Consider the following 21,852-nt stretch of genomic DNA (forward strand, 5'->3'; position numbering starts at 1 on the left):
ATTTTTAGAGACTGTTGCCTTCTGGGATGGATTTTTGCCACACTTCCCAGGAAGTGGTCATCACAGGGGTACGACCCTGTCCTTGATTGGAGAACCAGGGCCCCCCTGCTTTTCACCCAGGAGCAAGGATAAAACTGGCAGACCTGCACCCACACCTCAGATCCCCACCAAATTTCAAGAAGAAGGAACTACAAGGAGAAGAAGGACTGCCCTGCTGGACCCCTGGCCTGCACCTGGACCCTGCACTCAGAAAGACTGCACCAGCTGCACACTTGGGCTTCACCACAAGAAGGACTTTGCCTGGCTTCAACTGGTTCAAGGAGGGACTCCCTGTTTGCTACAGGTGCAAAATTGCTAACCAGAGTCCCCTGCACCAACTCCTGAAAAAGTGACCAGCTGACCACTGTCCAGTGGCCAAAAAGGAGTTTGCGCCAGGTGCATTCTGGGAGTTGAAGTCCGCACTTCCCAAGGACCATCACAGAACTTCTGGACCCTTGGGGTGAGCTGTGGACCCCAAAAGAACCTTAAAAGAACATCTGGGTGAAGCCCCAGAAGTTTGGAAAAGATTGGAGAATTTTTGAAAAAAAGCTCCATAAAGTGACCGACCCGACGCGGAAATTCTAGCCGGCTTGCCTCAACCTCGACCCGGCCTGACTTCGTGGTTCGTCCCGGTAAAGAAAAACATCCAAAAAAGAGACTAAGTCCGAAGGTAAAAAGTTGACCGGGACCTCCCAGCCATCGTATCCGAGAAGGGCTCCACGGACGTCGGATCAAGATCCAGGTTTACCCCGGTCGAAGGATTTTCATCTCGAAAAAACGAAGGTAAAAATCACCACCGAGGAAACAGACTTCGCGTATCCGGACAAGGGCTCCAGGAGGTCGGATTCAACTGGCAGGTTCGTCCCGGGGAAGAAAAACATCAAAAAAGAGACTAAGTCAGAAGGTAACTTTTTAACCGAGGCCTCCCGCGACTTGTAGCCGAGCAGGGCTCCATCGCGGTCGGCCTGAAAGTTTGACTTTGCCCCGGTCCTGGTGCAACCAGATGACCCGATTGGCGCTTTTTGTTTCTAAGCGCTAGAAAATAATAATACTTTAAAAATTCATATCTCCGGTTCCCCTGAACCGATTTTAATAGTTTTTGTGTCATTTTAAAGATAAAAATATAAGCTATTTTTTATAAATTGGTTTTGGATTTTTAAACTGTTTCCTGTGTTTTATTTAATTACTGTTTTGTGATATTTGAATGCTTTACACTTTGTCTCCTAAGTTAAGCCTTGACGCTCGTTGCCAAGCTACCAAGGGTTGAGCTGGGATTAATTTACTGAGACCTAACTGTACCTATGTGGAGGTTAGTGGCTTGTTGCTAGGTGTAGGTACCTACCTGCCCTACCAATAACCCATTTTCCAACATAATTGGAAGCAGCGACAGGATCCTGTACTTGTGTTCAATATCACGTTACAGTTTTAGGTAAAACAAATTAAAAATCCTTTAAATTGTCCTAGTGCAAAAATTGTTTTTAATTTCTAATTTAATTTTTTTTAATTAATTTGGATTAATTTCAATTATTGAATTTTTGTAATTTTTCTAAATTCTTGTTTCCAATTTTTGCAAAAGGTTTTTGTTGACACAAAACTAGGGAACCATGGAGCTTGATCTGGCTAGCCTACCCACACTGACAGTAGTCCAGCTTAGGGGGTTGTGTATTGAAAGAGGGTTACCTGCAACCACTAATCTCAGGAAGGAAATCCTGATTAAATCCCTGACAGCATGGGCTGAGGCCCAAGAGGTAGAGACAGAGGAAGCTCCAGAGGAGGAAGAAAAAGGGGAAGATGCTAGCTCTAACCTTTCAGGGGAGGGAAGGCATCAGACCCCAAGTGAGGAAGAGGAGGAACGGTCCTCAGTGGATACAGTCACTAGGGGCAGACCCAAAGCTAGTGGTAGGAAGGGGGTCCTTTCAAGAGGAGAGAACCCATCCATCAGAGAAAGAGAGCTGGAAGCCCAGCTAGCCTACATAGCTTTGGAATCAGATAAGCTTGCCCTAGAAAAGAAAAAGTTGGCAAGCAAAGAAAAAAAAGATGGAGGCAGCGAGAAAGAAACTGAGGTGTCCCTGGGTGGGGGTTTTGCCCCCAGATTACCCAAAGGGGTGGTTCCTGCCTATGTAGAGGGGGATGACATAGATAAGTGGCTGGGGGCCTTTGAGAGGGCCCTCCAGATGAGGAAAGTCAAGCCTCAGTACTGGGGTTCACTCCTTTGGGAGTTAGTTCCCAACTCTGGGAGGGATAGGCTCCTAACCATGAGTGGGGAGGATGCAGACTCATACCCCAGTATGAAGAGTTGCTTGACTAAAAAGTTTGGTCTAACCCCAGAGCAGTATAGGCTTAAGTTTAGGGACACCCAAAAGACAAGCACCCAGTCCTGGGTGGACTTTGTGGACATTTCAGTAAAAGCACTGGAGGGCTGGATACAGGGCAACAGGGTAAGTACCTTTGAGGGGCTGTACAATTTGATCATGAGGGAGCACCTTCTAACTAATTGTGTCCAAGAGAGGCTCCGCCAGTATCTAGTAGACTCTAGGTTGACCAACCCCAGAGAGCTGGGGGAGGCAGCAGATGACTGGTTAAGAACTAGGGTTAACCAGAAACCCCCAGGGGGTGATCAGAAAAAGGGAGGACATGGTTCTTCTCAGGGGAAGAACCAGGGGAAAGATGACAAAAAACCCAAAGAGTCCTCACAAGAGTCCCCAAAAACTTCTCAGGGAGGGGGAGCCCCGAGCCAATTCACTTTTAAAGGGAAAGGGTATCAGGGAAAGAATTATGATCCTGCTAAAGCAGGAAAGTTTCAGGAGCTTGCTAAGGCCGGCAAGTGTTTTGACTGTCATCAGCCAGGACATAAAAGAGGAGATGCTATCTGCTCCAAGAAGCCCCTCACTGGTGGGCAATCCCAGGGGATTGCTAGTGTAGGGTTGGGGGTGGAAGTTGGCCATGGGGTGGAATCAGGGTACACTGAGGTCACCTTAGTATCCGTGGGTGGGGTGGACATTGCAACTATGGCCACCTTACCTCCCATCATGGAGAGGTATAGGCAGCGGCCTAAAGTCAATGGGACTGAAGTGGAAGCTCTGAGAGATACAGGAGCCAGTGTGACAATGGTCGCAGAAAAGCTGGTTTCTCCAGAGCAGGTCTTACCTGGTGTCTTCCACCAGGTGACTTATGCAGATACCAGAACCAAACTCCATCCCATGGCTATGGTGAGTCTGGAATGGGGAGGTGTGACTGGCCCTAAGAAAGTAGCTGTAGCTCCTGCCCTCCCAGTAGAGTGTCTACTGGGGAATGATCTTGAAGCATCTGAGTGGTCAGAAGTGGAAAGAAGGGTCCATGCACAGATGCTGGACCTCCCTGAATGGGTGTGTGCTGTGACCAGGTCACAGGCGGCACAACAGGGGAATGCATGGACACTTGGACCCTGGAACAATGGGCCAAGCCTCCAAGAAAAAGAGAAAAGGCACTGGGTCTGGCTTGCCAGCCCCAACAAGTACAGAGGGTCAGGAAGAATCCAACCCTGAGGGGGAGGATCTGAACTCTGAGGGAGGGACACCTTCCCTGCAAACTCTGCCTGACTTGGCAGAACTGCAAGGGGCAGGTGGGCCCACCAGAGAAGATTTGTGCCAGGGACAAAGAGAGTGTCCCACTCTTGAGGGCCTGAGGCAGACTGCTGCCAGGCAAGAACAAGGGGATACCAGTGGTACCCACAAGGTTTACTTGGAGGATGGAGTTCTCTACACTGAGGCAAGGGCCCTTAAAGAAGGGGCTACTAGGAGAGTAGTGGTCCCCCAAAAGTATAGAGAATTCCTCCTTACCTTAAGCCATGATATCCCCTTAGCTGATCATTTGGGACAAACCAAGACCTGGAGCAGGCTGGTCAACCATTTTTATTGGCCCGAAATGTCAGAAAAAGTCCGGGAGTTGTGCAGCTCCTGTGTCACCTGTCAAGCCAGTGGCAAGACAGGGGGCAAGCCAAAGGCTCCCTTGATTCCACTGCCAGTGGTTGGGACTCCCTTTGAGAGGGTGGGGATTGACATTGTTGGTCCCCTAGACCCACCAACTGCTTCAGGTAACAGGTACATTGTGGTGGTAGTGGACCATGCCACCAGGTACCCTGAGGCAATACCCCTCCGGACAGTCACTGCTCCCACAGTGGCTAGGGCCCTACTTGGTGTGTTCACCAGAGTGGGATTCCCAAAGGAGGTGGTCTCAGATAGGGGCACAAACTTTGTCAGCCTATCTGAAAGCCATGTGGGAGGAGTGTGGTGTTACTTATAAGTTCAGCACACCCTACCATCCACAGACCAATGGTCTGGTGGAAAGATTCAATAAGACCCTGAAGGGCATGATCATGGGTTTGTCTGACAAACTCAGGAGGAGATGGGATGTCCTCCTCCCATGCCTGCTGTTTGCCTACAGGGAGGTGCCACAGAAGGGGGTTGGATTCAGCCCCTTTGAGTTACTGTTTGGGCACCCTGTAAGAGGCCCATTGTGCTTGGTGAGAGAGTCTTGGGAAAAGCCTCTCAAGGAATCCAAGGAGAATGTGCTGGATTATGTACTAGGCCTGCGGTCTCGCATGGCTGAGTATATGAAGAAGGCAAGCAGAAACCTGGAGGCCAGTCAGGAGCTCATGAAGCTCTGGCATAATCAAAAGGCTACCATGCCTGAGTATCACCCAGGACAGCTGGTGTGGGTTTTGGAGCCCATGGCTCCTAGGGCACTACAGGCCAAATGGACTGGGCCCTATCCAATCCTAGAGAAAAAAGGTGAGGTCACCTACTTGGTGGACCTTGGCACCCCCAGGAATCCTCACAGGATCCTACATGTAAACAGGATGAAACCCCACCAGGACAGGGCAGACATGACCATGCTGATGGTCACTGATGAAGGGAAGGAGGAGGAGGGTGAACCTCTGCCAGACCTCCTGTCCTCAAAGGAAAAAGATGGGTCAGTGGAGGGAGTGGTACTCTCTCCCAAATTGACAGATCAGCAACAACAAGACTGTAAGCAAGTCTTGGGACAGTTTGCTAGTCTGTTCTCCCTGACCCCTGGACTCACCAATTGGTGTGTCCATGATGTTGACACTGGTGACAGCTTGCCTGTCAAGAACAAGCTGTACAGGCTGTCTGACCAGGTCAAGGCCAACATCAAAGCTGAAGTGGCTAAGATGTTGGACCTGAAGGTAATTGAGCCCTCTGATAGTCCTTGGTCCAGTCCAGTGGTACTGTTGCCCAAAGCTAATCCCCAAGGTGGGAAGAAAGAATTAAGATTCTGTGTGGACTACAGAGGTCTAAATGCAGTCACTAGGACTGATGCTCACCCCATACCTAGAGCTGATGAGCTCATTGACAGGTTGGGGGCTGCCAAATTCCTGAGCACATTTGATCTGACCTCAGGATATTGGCAGATTGCCTTAAGTCCAAGAGCTAAGGAGAGGTCAGCATTTTCCACACCAGAGGGCCACTTTCAGTTCAAGGTGATGCCCTTCGGGATGAAAAATGCTCCTGCCACCTTCCAACGGTTGATGAATAGAGTCCTATCTGGGTTGGAATCTTTTAGTGCAGCTTATCTGGATGATATAGCTGTATTTAGTTCCACCTGGAGGGACCACCTGGTCCACCTGAAGGAAGTGCTTCAGGCCCTGCTTCAAGCAGGCCTGACTATCAAGGCAAGCAAGTGCCAGATAGGGCAAAGTTCTGTTGTGTACCTGGGCCACCTTGTTGGTGGAGGCCATGTACAACCTCTCCAGCCCAAGATCCAGACTATCCTGGATGGGAGGCTCCAAAAACCCAGACTCAGGTCAGGGCCTTTCTTGGCCTGACTGGGTATTACAGGAGGTTTGTTCAAAATTTTGGGACCATAGTGGCCCCTCTAACTGAGCTTACCTCCAAGAAACAGCCCAAGAAGGTCATTTGGACCCCAGAGTGTCAAAAAGCTTTTGACACCCTAAAACAGGCTATGTGTTCAGCACCAGTGTTACTGGCCCCTGACTATAGCAAGGAATTTGTAGTGCAAACAGATGCTTCAGAGGAAGGGATTGGGGCAGTGTTAGCACAAGTTAATGAAGAGGGCCATGATCACCCAGTTGCCTTCGTCAGCAGGCGACTACTCCCCAGAGAGAAAAAATGGAGTGCCATTGAGAGGGAGGCCTTTGTTGTGGTTTGGTCCCTGAAGAAGTTGAGGCCTTACTTGTTTGGCACTCACTTCCGTGTACAAACTGACCACAGACCTCTCAGATGGTTGATGCAGATGAGGGGGGAGAACCCAAAACTGTTAAGGTGGTCCATTTCCCTACAGGGGATGGACTTCACAGTGGAGCACAGACCTGGGACTGCTCATGCCAATGCAGATGGCCTTTCCAGGTTTTTCCACTTAGCTGATGAGGACTACCATCACCTTTCATCTGGGGGGGGCAGTGTAGGAAAGTCCTTTTTTTTTGCCTGATCACCCCCACTCTTTCTGGATAGGTACTGGTGGTTACTGACTCTTGGCTGTGCCCTGGGTACTGCTTACCAGTCCCAGGGCCAGTGCTCTGTGTAAAATGGATATGCAAATTAGGCTAATTATAATTGGCTAAGTTAACCTACCTATAAGTCCCTAGTATATGGTAGGGCATGTAGGTTTAGGGACCACAGCATAGGTGGTGCACACCTAGGTGCACTGCTGAGGTGCCCAGTGTCATTTTTAAAGCAAGCCTGCCTTGCTGGCTGCTTTTAAATTAAAGTTATATGCAAATTCGACTTTGGAATTAAAGGTACTTCCAAAGTCTTAAACTACCTTATTTTTACATATAAGTCACCCCTAAGGTGTGCCCTATGTGCCCCTAGGGCTGGGTGCCATGTAACTATAAGCAGGGACTTTATAAAAATAGATTTATAAGCCCTGGTGAGGTAAAAACAGCCAAATTCGTTTTTCCCTCATTGAAGTAAATGGCCTTCATAGGCTAGAATGGGCAGACTTTATTTTAAATTTTAAAGTCTCCTTAAATGTTACATACCAAGAATTTGGTATCAAATTGATTGTTGTAATAAATCCCACAACTTCCAGTTGTTGGATTTAATATAACTTGTCCAGGTAAAAAGTTTAGACTTTACCTAAAAAGTTGCCAATTTCAGCTCTGCATTGTTTTTGCTGCTGTGCTCTGATTGGCCAGCCTGCAGCAGCTTCTGCCAGGCTGCCTTGATGAGGTGTGAAGTGGCCAGACTTCACACAAAGGAATGTGCTTGGGGGAGAGAATCTCCCCTCAGCAGATGGTGAGGCAGGAAGAGGGAGGGCTGCCAAACTGGTCTTCAAAGGCAGAGAAGGACATTTGCAGCACCCAGCAACACCCCCACATCCTGCAACCCCAGACAGCTAGGTGCCCCCTTGATTAGATTAGGAGAGGGCAGGAGAGGGGTGTGTTTATGATTTTTAGCCACACCAGTGGGTGGGCTCAGCCAGATGTAACCTCCAAAAATCAGATTCATCCATGTTGGATTTTTAGAGACTGTTGCCTTCTGGGATGGATTTTTGCCACACTTCCCAGGAAGTGGTCATCACAGGGGGACGACCCTGTCCCTGATTGGAGAACCAGGGCCCCCCTGCTTTTCACCCAGGAGCAAGGATAAAACTGGCAGACCTGCACCCACACCTCAGATCCCCACCAAATTTCAAGAAGAAGGAACTACAAGGAGAAGAAGGACTGCCCTGCTGGACCCCTGGCCTGCACCTGGACCCTGCACTCAGAAAGACTGCACCAGCTGCACACTTGGGCTTCACCACAAGAAGGACTTTGCCTGGCTTCAACTGGTTCAAGGAGGGACTCCCTGTTTGCTACAGGTGCAAAATTGCTAACCAGAGTCCCCTGCACCAACTCCTGAAAAAGTGACCAGCTGACCACTGTCCAGTGGCCAAAAAGGAGTTTGCGCCAGGTGCATTCTGGGAGTTGAAGTCCGCACTTCCCAAGGACCATCACAGAACTTCTGGACCCTTGGGGTGAGCTGTGGACCCCAAAAGAACTTTAAAAGAACATCTGGGTGAAGCCCCAGAAGTTTGGAAAAGATTGGAGAATTTTTGAAAAAAAGCTCCATAAAGTGACCGACCCGACGCGGAAATTCTAGCCGGCTTGCCTCAACCGCGACCCGGCCTGACTTCGTGGTTCGCCCCGGTAAAGAAAAACATCCAAAAAAGAGACTAAGTCCGAAGGTAAAAAGTTGACCGGGACCTCCCAGCCATCGTATCCGAGAAGGGCTCCACGGACGTCGGATCAAGATCCAGGTTTACCCCGGTCGAAGGATTTTCATCTCGAAAAAACGACTAAGTCCGAAGGTAAAAATCACCACCGAGGAAACCGACTTCGCGTATCCGGACAAGGGCTCCAGGAGGTCGGATTCAACTGGCAGGTTCGTCCCGGGGAAGAAAAACATCAAAAAAGAGACTAAGTCAGAAGGTAACTTTTTAACCGAGGCCTCCCGCGACTTGTAGCCGAGCAGGGCTCCATCGCGGTCGGCCTGAAAGTTTGACTTTGCCCCGGTCCTGGTGCAACCAGATGACCCGATTGGCGCTTTTTGTTTCTAAGCGCTAGAAAATAATAATACTTTAAAAATTCATATCTCCGGTTCCCCTGAACCGATTTTAATCGTTTTTGTGTCATTTTAAAGATAAAAATATAAGCTATTTTTATAAATTGGTTTTGGATTTTTAAACTGTTTCCTGTGTTTTATTTAATTACGGTTTTGTGATATTTGAATGCTTTACACTTTGTCTCCTAAGTTAAGCCTTGACGCTCGTTGCCAAGCTACCAAGGGTTGAGCTGGGATTAATTTACTGAGACCTAACTGTACCTATGTGGAGGTTAGTGGCTTGTTGCTAGGTGTAGGTACCTACCTGCCCTTCCAATAACCCATTTTCCAACAAGATGTATTTATTTTAAAGTGATAGTTTTCAAACATAAATTTGGAAACATTAATTATTTCCCTTACCCTGAGAACACCACCAATAGTAAATTAAAGAGGCAAGTCACTTGGTATGTGCACTTTATGGGTGGCCTGGGTTCCTATCATACATAAAAAATATTATAGTTTATTAAATCAAACATAGAAGCAGATTATGTGCAGCGCACACCATGAATCATGTATTTCGAGGTCATCTTAAATGTGATAATGCAGAAAAAGGAGTGAAGTGAGACTAAACAATTGCCTAGGATCACACAATTTGGAAAAGTCGGTAAACTGGGATTAATTCCAGGTTTTCTGGTTTCCCATTGTTTATTTCAGCCACTAGATGTATATCCTTTGTTTCTCCTACACCTACCTTGCCATCAATCCCCCTAGTCACCCCACCTCACTGCCACCGCCCTGGCATCAGTGCGGCCCCCAGGTACGTCACAGACCAAACTTTTTGGCTCCTGGGAAAATGTTTGTGAGTACCCATGTTATAGATGAAACATTTTTCTTGTTCAGTGCTTTGTATATTGTTGTGATCTACAAATATATGCGAATCCTGTTTCAGTTAGGAAAATGTGTTATTTTGCACTTTATTAAGAGATGTATTTTAGAATAGAGTGTAATTAAATCTGTCTTGTAGATGATGCAGATTTTTGTATCTTTTTAATATAACAAAGATGTTGCTATTTTTCTGAGTGATAACTAGGTACAATTTCACTTTGTCTGCACTTTAAATTCATTTTTGGTGCTTGTCCTGCCACTGGATTTGATCATATTTATGTTTTCCTTACGATTATTTTTGCACATGTTATTTAATATAACTGTTAACTAGGTTTCAGGCCTTGTGTATGTCTGTTCTGCTGATGTAAGGTTCAGGGGAAGTTGGAGTGGTTGACTAAATGCGAAAAAGGCTGCTGTCAACAAGCTAGGTCCAGCAATTGCAAGTGGAAAAGTAAAATGAGGACAGTTTCCATGGCCCATGGAACTTGTCCTTCATTCCTGATGGCTTCTCAAAAGTGTACAAGAAGAATCCTTAATGGCACTGGACTAGGGGGTATCCTTCAGATTAGAGGAAAACTGTGCCCCCTTGCCTTTTGTCCCACTAGATTTAGCCTTTGGAGAGAAGCAAACTAATAGACCATGATGTTATGAAGCAGTGATTTGGCATGTTTTAGTAAGGTTATGCCATGAGTAGAGCTTTGTCCATCATACTGAAGTCACATGTTCTGGCCAGTATGTTTAAACTGAGCAGCACTCAAACTTTGTTTTCACCTCTTTAGGTTTGTCATGGGTTTTGTGAGCCGTAAGAAGGAGAAGTTACTGCTGAAGACAAAAAGGTCTGGGACCTTCCTCCTACGCTTCAGCGAGAGCTGTAAAGATGGTGCCATCACCTTTTCATGGGTAGAATTTCAGCCTAGTGGTAAGCCTGCTTATCACTTCTCTTAGGTTTTCATGTATTCTTTCCAGTATCCGAGGGATTAGTGGATTTCACCACCAAGCAATCCTCAGCAGATTGACATGTTGGACTCCATTTGTTTCATGATTCAGAACTGCCTAAAATTAACTCTAGTAGTGTATAGAATTCTAGCCTTTCCAGAATTCCGCGTTCTTGTGCATTAATAACAGGCACTTCAAGCTATTTGCATCTATGAAGGATGTGTGTAGCTCTAGATGATACAGAATATTTAGGAGATTGGTCATTTTATCAAAACAAAAATATATTTGTAGGAGTTTTGTGTGTGGCAAATAAAATGTGAAGCTTTGATTGATGTATGAGAGTCGACCCTAGACTGCCTATTGGCACTTCCTTCAGTCCACCCTGGCACCATTCACATGACCATCTTCCACATTCATCTTGTCCGTATAGGTCTTCAATTCTCTATCTCTGGCCCCACATGCAGACCCACCTTTGTCCACTCCTTATAATTGTTTAGTGGACTTGTTTACAGTTACACTTTTATTTCTTTTGCTGGTGTAAATTGGCCTTGTCAGCTCCTTCTTACTAACCTAGTCATAGATGGCCCCAACCACAGACGTGGTCACCTCTTCTTTCTTACATGGTCCTTAATGGCTCTGGCTACTGTTTCATCCACTTTGTCCCCATTTTCCTACAGTTCCTTTCACCATTCCCACTGATTTCAATCCCTGATAGCCATGTGATTCCTATTGCCTGCTCATTGACAATTAAAAGAAACAGTATTTGGTTTGCAGAAATCACAGATACAGAGAGTGGTCAGATTGCACCTGGATATGCTGTCAAATGAGCTTCTTGGTCATGCTTCAGTAAAGAGGAGCATTGGTCAAGACTTTGCAGTCTCTTCCACCTGGGGCCAGAAGGTGAGGGGCATTACTCAGACTCCCAGGTTAGAGACATTCGATTATGTTGAGGGATAGTTAGGGGTAGTAGCAACATGCTGATCACTTTTTTGGCACTGAATTGACCATTGTGTTCTTGGCTCCCTGTTTACCATGGTGGTCTGTATGGGCACTTTTATTTTTCATACCTTTGTCATCCAGTCTCCAGACCGTGCTGACAGTGACCACTTCTCCCTCTTCCTGTGTTTCCTTCATCACTGCTTACTCCTTTTTTTTTATGCTACACACTTCTTCTTTTTTGATTTACTTCAGGCTGTGCCCACATTTGTCTGGCCTAGATTCGCATGCTGTGCATTTGTCCCACCAAGTGGTCTGGTTACAATTTTTAGTGTTTATTCTTGAAATGTATTTATAAGAGGAAGTGGGAGTTGAACCATGGAAAGTGTATTTAATAAGGCTTCTCTTTGATGCTGAGTCACAGCTCCACCCTCCCTCGCCCTATGAACCATTCCCTCTTTTTTAACTTTTTTATTGAACAGCTATAGAATCCATAATATGCTTACATAAAATTGAAGAGAACACAAAATAAAAAAGCATGCTGATAAACATGGAAACATTGAAATGCTCTACCGTGTATCAGGAGATATCCATCTTAAAAGACTCATTGCCTGGTGTAAATCATACAAACCAGATTAGGGCAAAAAAGCATTACAATTGTCTTCCATATATTGGGAGATAACAGTCTTAAAGTGGCAAAGTGCATAGTGCGAATCGTAATCTGAATAGGGAGAATATACAGATGTACTTAATTTTTTTTTTAAAAAGCTGACCTTACTCCAATAGCTTATTAATCATTATTCATCCTTCACAAATTCTTTTTCCTCACTCCTGTGGTACAGATTCTCCCACCATATTCCTGAATAAAAAAATCATCTAATACTCTATCCCTTCAGTTAATCTTGCCATGTTATCAAGCTATGCTGCCTGGTTATATGTTGGAAAATCATTCTTTGTTGATCCATATGAAACATCTAATGAGGGAATCCAACTCCTGAAAATATGAACTGTTCATTTTTATAAGTAAATTAGTAAACAGAAACAAAAATGGTGGTAAAATAGACATTTTAATTAGTGCGACTATACCTATCATTGTCTGTAGAAGGAGGGACCATCTTTGTAATAAACCTTAAACTTTCCTCAGCATTGTCAGGTAATTTAATTGAAATAACAGGGAATATTTGTTGGTAAAATAGATGCCTAGATACTGCATTAGCCTCTGAGGACTAAGCTGATGCTGCAGCGCTAGTAAAAGATTGCTTGGAGATACATTCTTATAAATAGAAGCAGCTCCTTTTTACATTGATTGACCTTATATCCACCGATATTGGTAAACTCGTGAATCGGATTGAGGACCTCCTGCCTACTCAACGTATCAGCCCTTAGATATAGAATACTGTCATTCGCAGATAACCTTATTTTGGGCACCCCGTCTATTGGTGAACAAATCAAACCCATACTATGTATTGTCTCTGGTAAAGGCTCAATAAAAAAGGTGAATAAAATTGGGGACTGCACACCTATCAGGAGCCTCTGTTAATTTTCACAGTGCCCCAACCTTAGAGTTGTTGATAATCGTGTCCTGTGCACTCTGTTTCTGAGCATAGTTCTAAATTGAGTGGGGAACCCGAATATACACAGACTATAAAAGAGAGATTATCCCAATGGACCACCAAATCAAATGCCTTCTTAGTGTCTATTATTACAATTGCGCACTAATTTCATTGTTCATATAATAATCTATGCCTGGATTAAGAAATTAGTATTAGCTGCTATAAGCCTATTTGATATGAATCTACTCTAATCTTTATGAATTCAAATTTGGCCTTCAGGGACAATGCGAACTGTCCAAACTTTTGTTAACAGTTTATAATCTCCATTAAGCAGGCATTTTGGGTGATATGAGTTGACATTTGTTGGGTTTTTATCTTTAAAAAAAAAAGCTAATTATAGTGGATTCTTTAAAAGTTGTAGAGATCTCTCTTCCTTCACTTATTAGGTTGAATAGGTCTACTAAGAACAGAATCAATTCTTTTGCGAAAGCTTACCAAAATTCTAATAGTATGCTATCATTTCAACATGTATTGCACTGGACATCATTTGGAGTGCTTCTGCCAACTCTACAGCTTTTATTTTTGCAAACAGTGCATCTTTTTGGGTACTTGGCATTTGTGGTAAACGTATTGAGCTGTAATACAATTCTATATGGAAGGTGAGACTGGATAGGTATCCTCATATAGACTTCTCTAATGTTGCATGAAGACCTGAGTAACTTCCTTATTTTCAGTTACTAACGTGCTGCTCATTTTCTTCATACATCCATTGCTGGAATGATCTAGAATTATTTATATCATTGAGTATTAAAAAAAATCCCTGAGGTTAAGTTTAGCCCTCTTCAACTGTTTTTAAGACCCTACTCTACCTCCAGTCTTTGTGTAGGCTCCTGTGGCAGAGTTTATTGCTAGTTGTAGTTCCTCTGTTCTTGAAAAATACTGCCTGTTTTGCCTTGCCTTGTACGCTATTATATTTTCATGTACTGGAGCCTTGAAGGCATCCCAGACTGCAAAATCAGGAGCCGTATTACAATTAATCCTTAAAAAATCTGTTATAAATAATCTCATCTCTGCCAGCCAATTCTGATTTGTCAAGAGACCTGTCAAACTGCCTCTAATGTGAGATTCCAGATCCGCCGAAATAGATGTGACCGAATCGCCAAAAAAGGCATTTGCCCAGCTATATGAACCCACACATCTACTTGCCTGGGGTTAAAAAAATAAAAATAACCATGATACTATCTTAAATCGGTGTGAAAGACATTTGTGTATTGGGATGCAACTGTATCAATGGGTCTGTCTCATCACTAACAGGACCATAATAATTTACCAAATTCAGGGGAGCACCCTGAACTAATACATTTAACCAAAGCCATCTTCCTTCGGCCTCCCTCATTACCTCTCTCACCTTCCAGTTGATGCCACTTCCCATTTAAATCTCTACCCCCCACATTGCAGCCCCAGCCAAGACACAATAAGCATGCAAATATTTCTGTGGGATGTAGAGTTTAAGATTATTATTTTTTAAGATGGGTCTCTTGAGAAAAAATACTTCTGAACTCAATGAGTAAAGCTATCTCACCAGGCCTCCATATTTGGTGTCTTTTTTTAATACACCATTGGCGTTGCAAGATAACACCCTAACCTTATAATCACTTGATAATTCTACAATACTTTGCGCATGCACTCCACTCCCTTTTCTGTCTCCCACTCCAGAACATTTCATTAAAACCTCCTTTAAAGCTGCTCATTGTTACTGCTAGGCACCATTCTCACATTTGTTTTTGTTTTTTCACTGGGTTCTGTAGCATTGTTCAGAGTGGGTACATTTTTCCAGAGTGAAATGGGGAGATTGTTTTTTGATCAACAATGAGTTATTGATTATTTTTCTAAAAAACTGATTGATGGATGTCTTATTATATTACTGACATATTTGATATTTTGGCATCTGATGAGACAGCCATTAGATTTAAGTGTAAGAAGAGGGCATAGGCGGAATGGAAGTGAAAAGACTCTTCTCTTTCTCACCACTTTTGCTACAACTTCAAAAGAGTGCTCCCACTAAAGTACCTCACCCTCTGCAAAGCCAGGGTTGCATTGATTTGCCTTGTGCTAAGAAGTGTTCCTTCCTGAAGTATCATATTAACTGTAAATCAATCTATGGTCATTTTATCCATGTTTTCAAAGTGGTAATCTCCTAAAAATACCTCATATCCCAACGTGACTGCTTTGTCATGCTCCAGCAAGACTGCTTCCTTCTTATGTTGTCTGTAGGTGCCAAGGGGGTTGTATGTGTGTGTGTATGCATGTCTATTACATTCACTTATATTGCTTGCTTTATACTTTTTCCCTGCCAGTGTGCTCTGGTTCTGCCTGTGCATAACAGGGAAAGCTTGCAGTGCTGCTGTTTGCACTATACCTTTTCTGCATGTATGGGAAGCTTACACATATTCTGCTGTACATGTTGTTTGTTGGCTGATCTAAGTTTGCACCGCTGATGCCCATGTAGTACCTTTTATCTTTTTCTGTGTGTGTTTGTTTTACTCTGGTCATGCTTGTGCTTAAGTGAAGCTTTGTTAAAAAAAAAAAAAAAGAACTTGTGTTTGCAGCACGTGTTGTATGCAAGACTCAACATACTATCCTTTCAACTAGTGTTGTGTTTGAAACAGTACTGCTTGTTTACTTCAGAGATTGAGTTTGGGTTTCAAAAATGACTTCTTCATGCCCAAACCCACAATGCACCAGCTAACAGGCTCCACCTATTGAAATCAGGAGAATAGATATTACTGAATAACTTCTGCTACACGTCTGCCACGAAAAAACTTGAAATCAATTAAACTAACCCTTGAATCATACATACTCGCCTTTTAAGTCATAAGATAATGACTCCTTATTGAGTACGGGATGGAAAAAAATATTTGAAATAGTCAATAAATTGCGAAGTTGGCCCAATCTGGTTGGCATAGGGATTGGAATCTGTGAGGTCTTAGCGATCACAATAAATAAAGCTGTTTGACATCAGTGTTTCTGTAACCAGTGTATTTGTAGGTGGGTTTACTACACTGATATGGCGATGAAAGTTCAGGACAATATAGCTTCGGGGTAATGAGAACGTTGATGTCGATGAGGACTCGTATTCCTTGTGGAGTTCAAAGTCAGTACTCTATAGCTTATTTTTTGGAAGGTGTGTGGTCTGAACACAATTTTATTACATGGCTAAACCAAGAAGCGGTGGGCTTGTGTGTCAAGTTAAAAAGCAAGTGATACTCCCATGCAAGGGCCGGGCAGACTACAAGCAATGAACAGCAGGGTCTGAGTCTCCACACTGGTCAGCTGAGTGCACCTGTCTCAAAGCATGATGTGGTTCGTTCCCAAAAATACCTTCAACACCAAAGAATGATGGGTCTTCGAAGACTCATCTGAAGCCACTCCATCTTCATAGCCTGATGCAGGACCATCTGAATTTGGACAATGAATCATAATTTACTGATGCTAGAAGACAGCCAGAACGTGACGGAAGCATTTGTTCGAGCCATGTGTGGCTGTAGATACACTTGTTGTGCTTACTCCTGCCATCTAGTGTTGGGCCCGGATGTGTGCAATTTTTTTTTTCTTTAAAGAAGTCTTTCAAGTCACGAAGTAGAGTGACTCCTCCTCTTGGTGATAATGCACGTCTGTTGACTCCATTCTTAGATTGCTTTCTTTCCATCGTCTGGTTCGGACGCGTACTCCAGGTCAACATCATTGCTGGGCTCATTTCAGTTTATGCGGTACCTTCCCATCCATCGTTACTGTTCTTCGATTCCGTTCCTCTACTTTCCTTGCGGGCTGACGTTGAACATTTTGATCAAGCCGGGTCCGTATCAACTTTGGCCCTTTCTGGGCCTCACCCATCGGGGCCTACTTCTGTCTACGTCACATCTCTCCACAATGCATCAACATTTGGAATGAACGCCATTTTGTTATTGTCCTCACTGCTACATGAAATGCCCTCCAATCAATTTACATCAGGTCTGTAATCTGTGCCTGTTGCTTAAACACAGCAAGGCTGACTGTGATGCCTGCCACTCCTTCTGCTACAAGAAGACAGTTTGCGGCCATCGCGCATGTCCACTCGATATGTCGCTGAGGAGCATGGAAGAAACACAGGACTTCTTCGGTCCCAGTGATGCCGGGGGGTGGCGGGGACAGTACCCACAGCCATCACCAGCAGATGAAGAGGCTTTCTCAGTTGAAGGCAGCTCTGGCTCTGACCTCGAGATCGACCTTCAGATCAAGGACCTTTCACCCAATCAACAGTCAATGAGAATGACACCCCTCAACACCATCCCGAACCGCCTTCTGCTAAAAAGCATGTAGCCCCTCAAGAAAACAAGAAAGTTGACTTCGGACCGCCACTGACTTCTGCCCATGGTCAGCACCGAGCAACTGCGTTGGGCACCCTGCCCAGCTCTGGCTCGGCACCAAAGAAGCCTTCCAAGCAGAGTGCTTCTGCTCTGACCACTCTGGTACTGATCTGACCCTCAGTGTCGAGCCGACCTGTAGCGTTGAGCTAACCATTGACTTATCCAGCTCGGCACTGAGTGAATGATTGGCACCGAACAAAAAACCTTTTCGAATCTGAATATTCTAAAAGAATCGACCTCCAAATCTGGCACCGACACAGCAGCCAAGCCTATCCTATATAAGCTCCAGGAACAGCTTGATTCGAGTCAAAAACATCTCACCATCCACCCTCACATGGGCCACATTCTTGCATGCCCTTTGGCCTCTGCTGCTCCACCCTCCAAATGGCAGTTATTGTTCCTGGAACCCTTGGACACTCCACTTCCTCCAAAAATACGCAAGAAGGCAGATATGGCTACCAGCACCACCATCAGCACCAGTTCCCCCACCTTTGCCTTACCCCTCCCCACTTCATTCTCTGGGGGACCCACTTGACATCCCACCCCAGAGGACTCCACATTTTGGCACTGGGAGGCATGCTGAGGGGGAGGATACATTTGATTTTCCTCCACATGGTGACCCATAGGACTCATATAATTTGAACCCATCGGAGGACATAGACTGTTATCATTACCGTGCCTGCCCCTCCATTTCTGATGATTCTACATCATTTTAAGAGTTGATCAGTAGGGCCGCCTCATTCCATCAGATGGAACTTCACAAGGAGCCCTTAGGGGAGGACTTTCTTGTTGAAACCTTTTCCTCCACTCACCACACAACCCAATATCTCCCAGTGCTCAAGGCCATGCTTTGTCACTCCCCTGACATTTTTAAACATCCTGTCAGAGCAAGGGTTCTAACACCCAGGATGGTTAAGAAATATATGAGCCCTCCACATCTGACCCTAACTGTAACTTGTCAGTTTTCACCAGACTCAATAATCATCACCACTTCCCATAAAATAGCTAAATCCCAGGGCAGCAGAAATGCCCCACCACCAGACAAAGAGAGCAAATGCATTGATTCGGCAGGGAAAAGATTAGCAGCGCAATCAGTCTACCATTGGCTTAATGTGAATTCCATGGGCCTCCTTGCAAGGTATAACCATCCCTACTGGGACGAAATAGAGGCTCTACTCCGATACCTCCCTGAGGAGCACAGAAAATGGAGCCAGGAAATTGTATTACAGGGCTAGCTTATTTCAAACCCTTCCATGCGCTCTGCCTGAGACTCAGCTGAAACTGCTGCTATGGGGGTAAATACTATCATTCCCCTCCGAAGACATTCATGGCTCTGCATCTCCGGCATTAAGCCGAGTTTCAGCAGAATCTGCTGAACATGCCTTTTGAAGGCGACCACCTGTTTGGTCCGAGGGGAACCAAACTTCAGAAAAGATAACAAGGGACACAGACAGCAAAATCAATGTGGGCACTGCAAACACTAGCTCCTTTTGCCGAATCTCCAACCCGGAGGTTCATCAACCTCCTCTTCTGCTACCTCCATCTCTTACCAGCACACCCAGGGCTAGCTATCCTCTCCCAGGGGTTATTTTAGAGGGTCCTATAGAGGCAACAACTCCAGAGGCAAGAGTTGTTCCCCAAAAGGAGCTATACCTGCCAGCAGACCTTGACTTGCCTATTCTTTTTTCTGACACACAACTGGAAGATGCCTACAAGATTTCTTTCCCTCATGTCAAATTGTCACCTCAGACTATTGAGTGTTGGATATTATTCGGCATGGTTATTGTCTGGAGCTCACTTCCAAGCTTCAACACCATTCCACTTCGCAAACACAGACTGTCAGCGGACAATCAAAACACTACTCAGAGTGGTCAAAGCCCTCCTCCTCACAGGGGCAATAGCACCTGACCAAACAGTCAGCAAGGTACAGGAGTGTACTCACTATACTTCTTCACACCCAAAAAAGAGGGGTCTCTCAGGCTCATTCTGGACCTCAGGCCTCTTAACGAATATATCCTATCAGAGCACTTTCACATGGTAACACTTCAGGATATGAGCCTGCTTCTCCAGCAAGGCCACTTTATGGATACGCTAGACCTAAAGGACACCTGTTTCCACATTCCAGTACACCCGGCACATCAACAATATCTCAGGTTTGTGGTAGGCCGAAGGCACTATCAGTTTAAAGTCCTCCCTTTTGGGGTCACTACTACACCTTGCAAGTGCCTCGCAAGTGCCTTGCGGTGGTAGCTGCTCACCTCCACAGACAGGGCGTCTGTCTTACCATATCGGGACGATTGGCTCATCAAAGCTGCCACCCTTCCAGAGTGCCAGAACCACATGCAAATCACAATAGATCTGTTTTATCACTTAGGGTCGACCATCAATGCCACCATATCCCACCTCCAACCCCTACAGATCCAGCCATACCTAGGCCCTATTCGTAACTCAGACGTTGGCTAGGCTATCCTATTTCTGCAAGGATACAGTCCGGTCAGGCACTGTTTCCCTTGTTTCAACCAGGTCAGCAACTCAGCTAGGATAGTCTCGCGTCTTTTAGGTGAGACTTCACATGCAAGACTTCACATTCGTCTGTAGCACAAATGCGTAGCGCAATAGTGGTCTCAGACAGAGGGTGTTTGGGGCAATCTAGAGTTGATCAGCTGCTGCATTCTTCACTCTCTGCAGTGGTAGAACACCAACAACCTGTGGCGAGGGCGGCCTTTGCTTGAACCTCTTCTGCACCCAATTGTTACAAAGGACGCCTCCCTCACGGGGTGTGGCACACACTTACAAAATCTGACTGCACAGGGTCAGTGGGAGACCAAATACCAGGATCCCCACATCAGCTACCTGGAGCTTTTAGCCACTCACCTAACATTGAAGGCCTTCGCACCTCACCTGAAAGGCAATGTTGTCCTTGTCCATACAAACCATATGACAGCCATGTGCTGCCTGCAGGAAACTGGCCCCTTGTTGCAGAACATGACCCCCACTTTTTGCCTGATAATTGATACTAACTTGACTGAGTGTATGCTGGGATCCTGCTACCAGGCCCCAGCACCTGTGTTCTTTCCCTAAAACTGTACCATTGTTTCTACAATTGGCACACGTCTGGCACAATTGGCACCCTTATAAAAGCTACCAGTGGTACCAAGGGCCCTGTTGGCAGAGAAAGCCCCTAAGGACTGCAGCAGATATTATTTACCCTAAGAGACCCCTCACCAAACACATGCACACTGCCACTGCAGATTGTGTGAGTTGGTGGAGGGAAAAAGGCAGTCGACATGGCATCTTTCCCTGGGTGCCATACCTACTAAACACTGCATGTGTCATAGGTAAGTCACCCCTCTAGCAGGACTTACAGCCCTAAGGCAGGGTGCACCATACCACAGATGAGGGCATAGATGCATGAGCAATATGCCCCTACATTGTCTGAGTCCATTTTTAGACATTGTAAGTGCAGTGTGGCCATATTGAGTACATTGGCTGGGAGTTTGTCACTACGAACTCCACAGCTCCATGATGGCTTCACTGAAGACTGGGAAGTTTGGTATCAAACGTCTCAGCTCAATAAACCCATACTAATCCCAGTGTTGGAATTATTGAAAATGCATGTAGAGGTTATCTTAAAGATGCCCCCTCAAATTCATCCAAATCTCTGGTCTGTGCCAGCCTCCACCACCAGACAAGTTTCTGGCCCCATGGGGTGAGAGCCTTTGTGCTCTCAGGATTCGGGGACAAAGCCTGCACTGGGTGGAGTTGCTTCACATTCACTCCCTGTAGGAACAGCACCACTTGGCAGTGAGCCTCAAAAGCTCCTGCTTTTTGTTCTGCTGCCTCAGGGGACTCCAGCTAATGGAGATGCCTGCCCCGGGACCAGGCCCTACTTTTTGGCATCAGGTCCAGAAGGAAAATTTGTAAACACCAGGAGGAGTGTCCACCCCAGCTGGGACCATCCCTAGGGTGCCCAGAGCTGAGTTGAACCCCTCCTGGCAGAATCCTCTGTCTTGTTTTGGAGGGAGATAGATAGTAGGGTTAGGTGTGTGCCCCCCTCCCCAAAGGGAGAAGACAATGGAAGGGTGTAGCCACCCTCGGGGTCAGTAGCCGTCTGACCCCTGTAATGCTCCTAAATATAGTATTTAGGGGCATCCCTGAACCTTGCTCTTCAGATTCCTGGCAACCTGAAAAGGAAGACTGAAGAGCCGCACCAGCAGAGAAGACTCCAGGTGACAACTTACTTGGTCGCAGCCCTACCTGCCTGTCTGCAGCTTCAAGACTCCTGCTACAAGAAGATGACTCGTCCTGCAGGACCAGCGACCTCTACAAACCCCCAGAGGACTGCCTGCCTTCCCAGGGACCAAGATCTCTCGAGGACAGCGGTCCTGTCTGCAAAGAAACCTCCAAGAAGGACTCCAGTGCTGCCTTGGATCCCCAACTCCTGCCTACTCTGCACCCGACACCCACAGCCCGTGTCCAGGTGGTCCACCCGACCAGAGAAGGTCCCCGGATGATTCTGACTGCGAGTCAATCCTGGGTTGACCACTCCTGGCC

The 21,852-nt window shown here is 45.7% G+C and overlaps 1 protein-coding gene across 2 annotated transcripts in view; it reads left to right on the forward strand.

Annotated features, from left to right (window-relative positions):
* STAT2 (signal transducer and activator of transcription 2) overlaps positions 1-21,852 on the forward strand; it is a 482,775-nt gene that overhangs the window by 409,721 nt on the left and 51,202 nt on the right. For both annotated transcript variants that reach the window (XM_069230705.1, XM_069230706.1), the window contains exon 20: positions 10,247-10,386. In XM_069230705.1, the coding sequence (XP_069086806.1) occupies positions 10,247-10,386 (140 nt within the window). The remainder of the gene's footprint in view (positions 1-10,246; positions 10,387-21,852) is intronic.

This window comes from Pleurodeles waltl, chromosome 4_2 (genome assembly GCF_031143425.1).
Source record: "Pleurodeles waltl isolate 20211129_DDA chromosome 4_2, aPleWal1.hap1.20221129, whole genome shotgun sequence".
NCBI lineage: Eukaryota > Metazoa > Chordata > Amphibia > Caudata > Salamandridae > Pleurodeles > Pleurodeles waltl.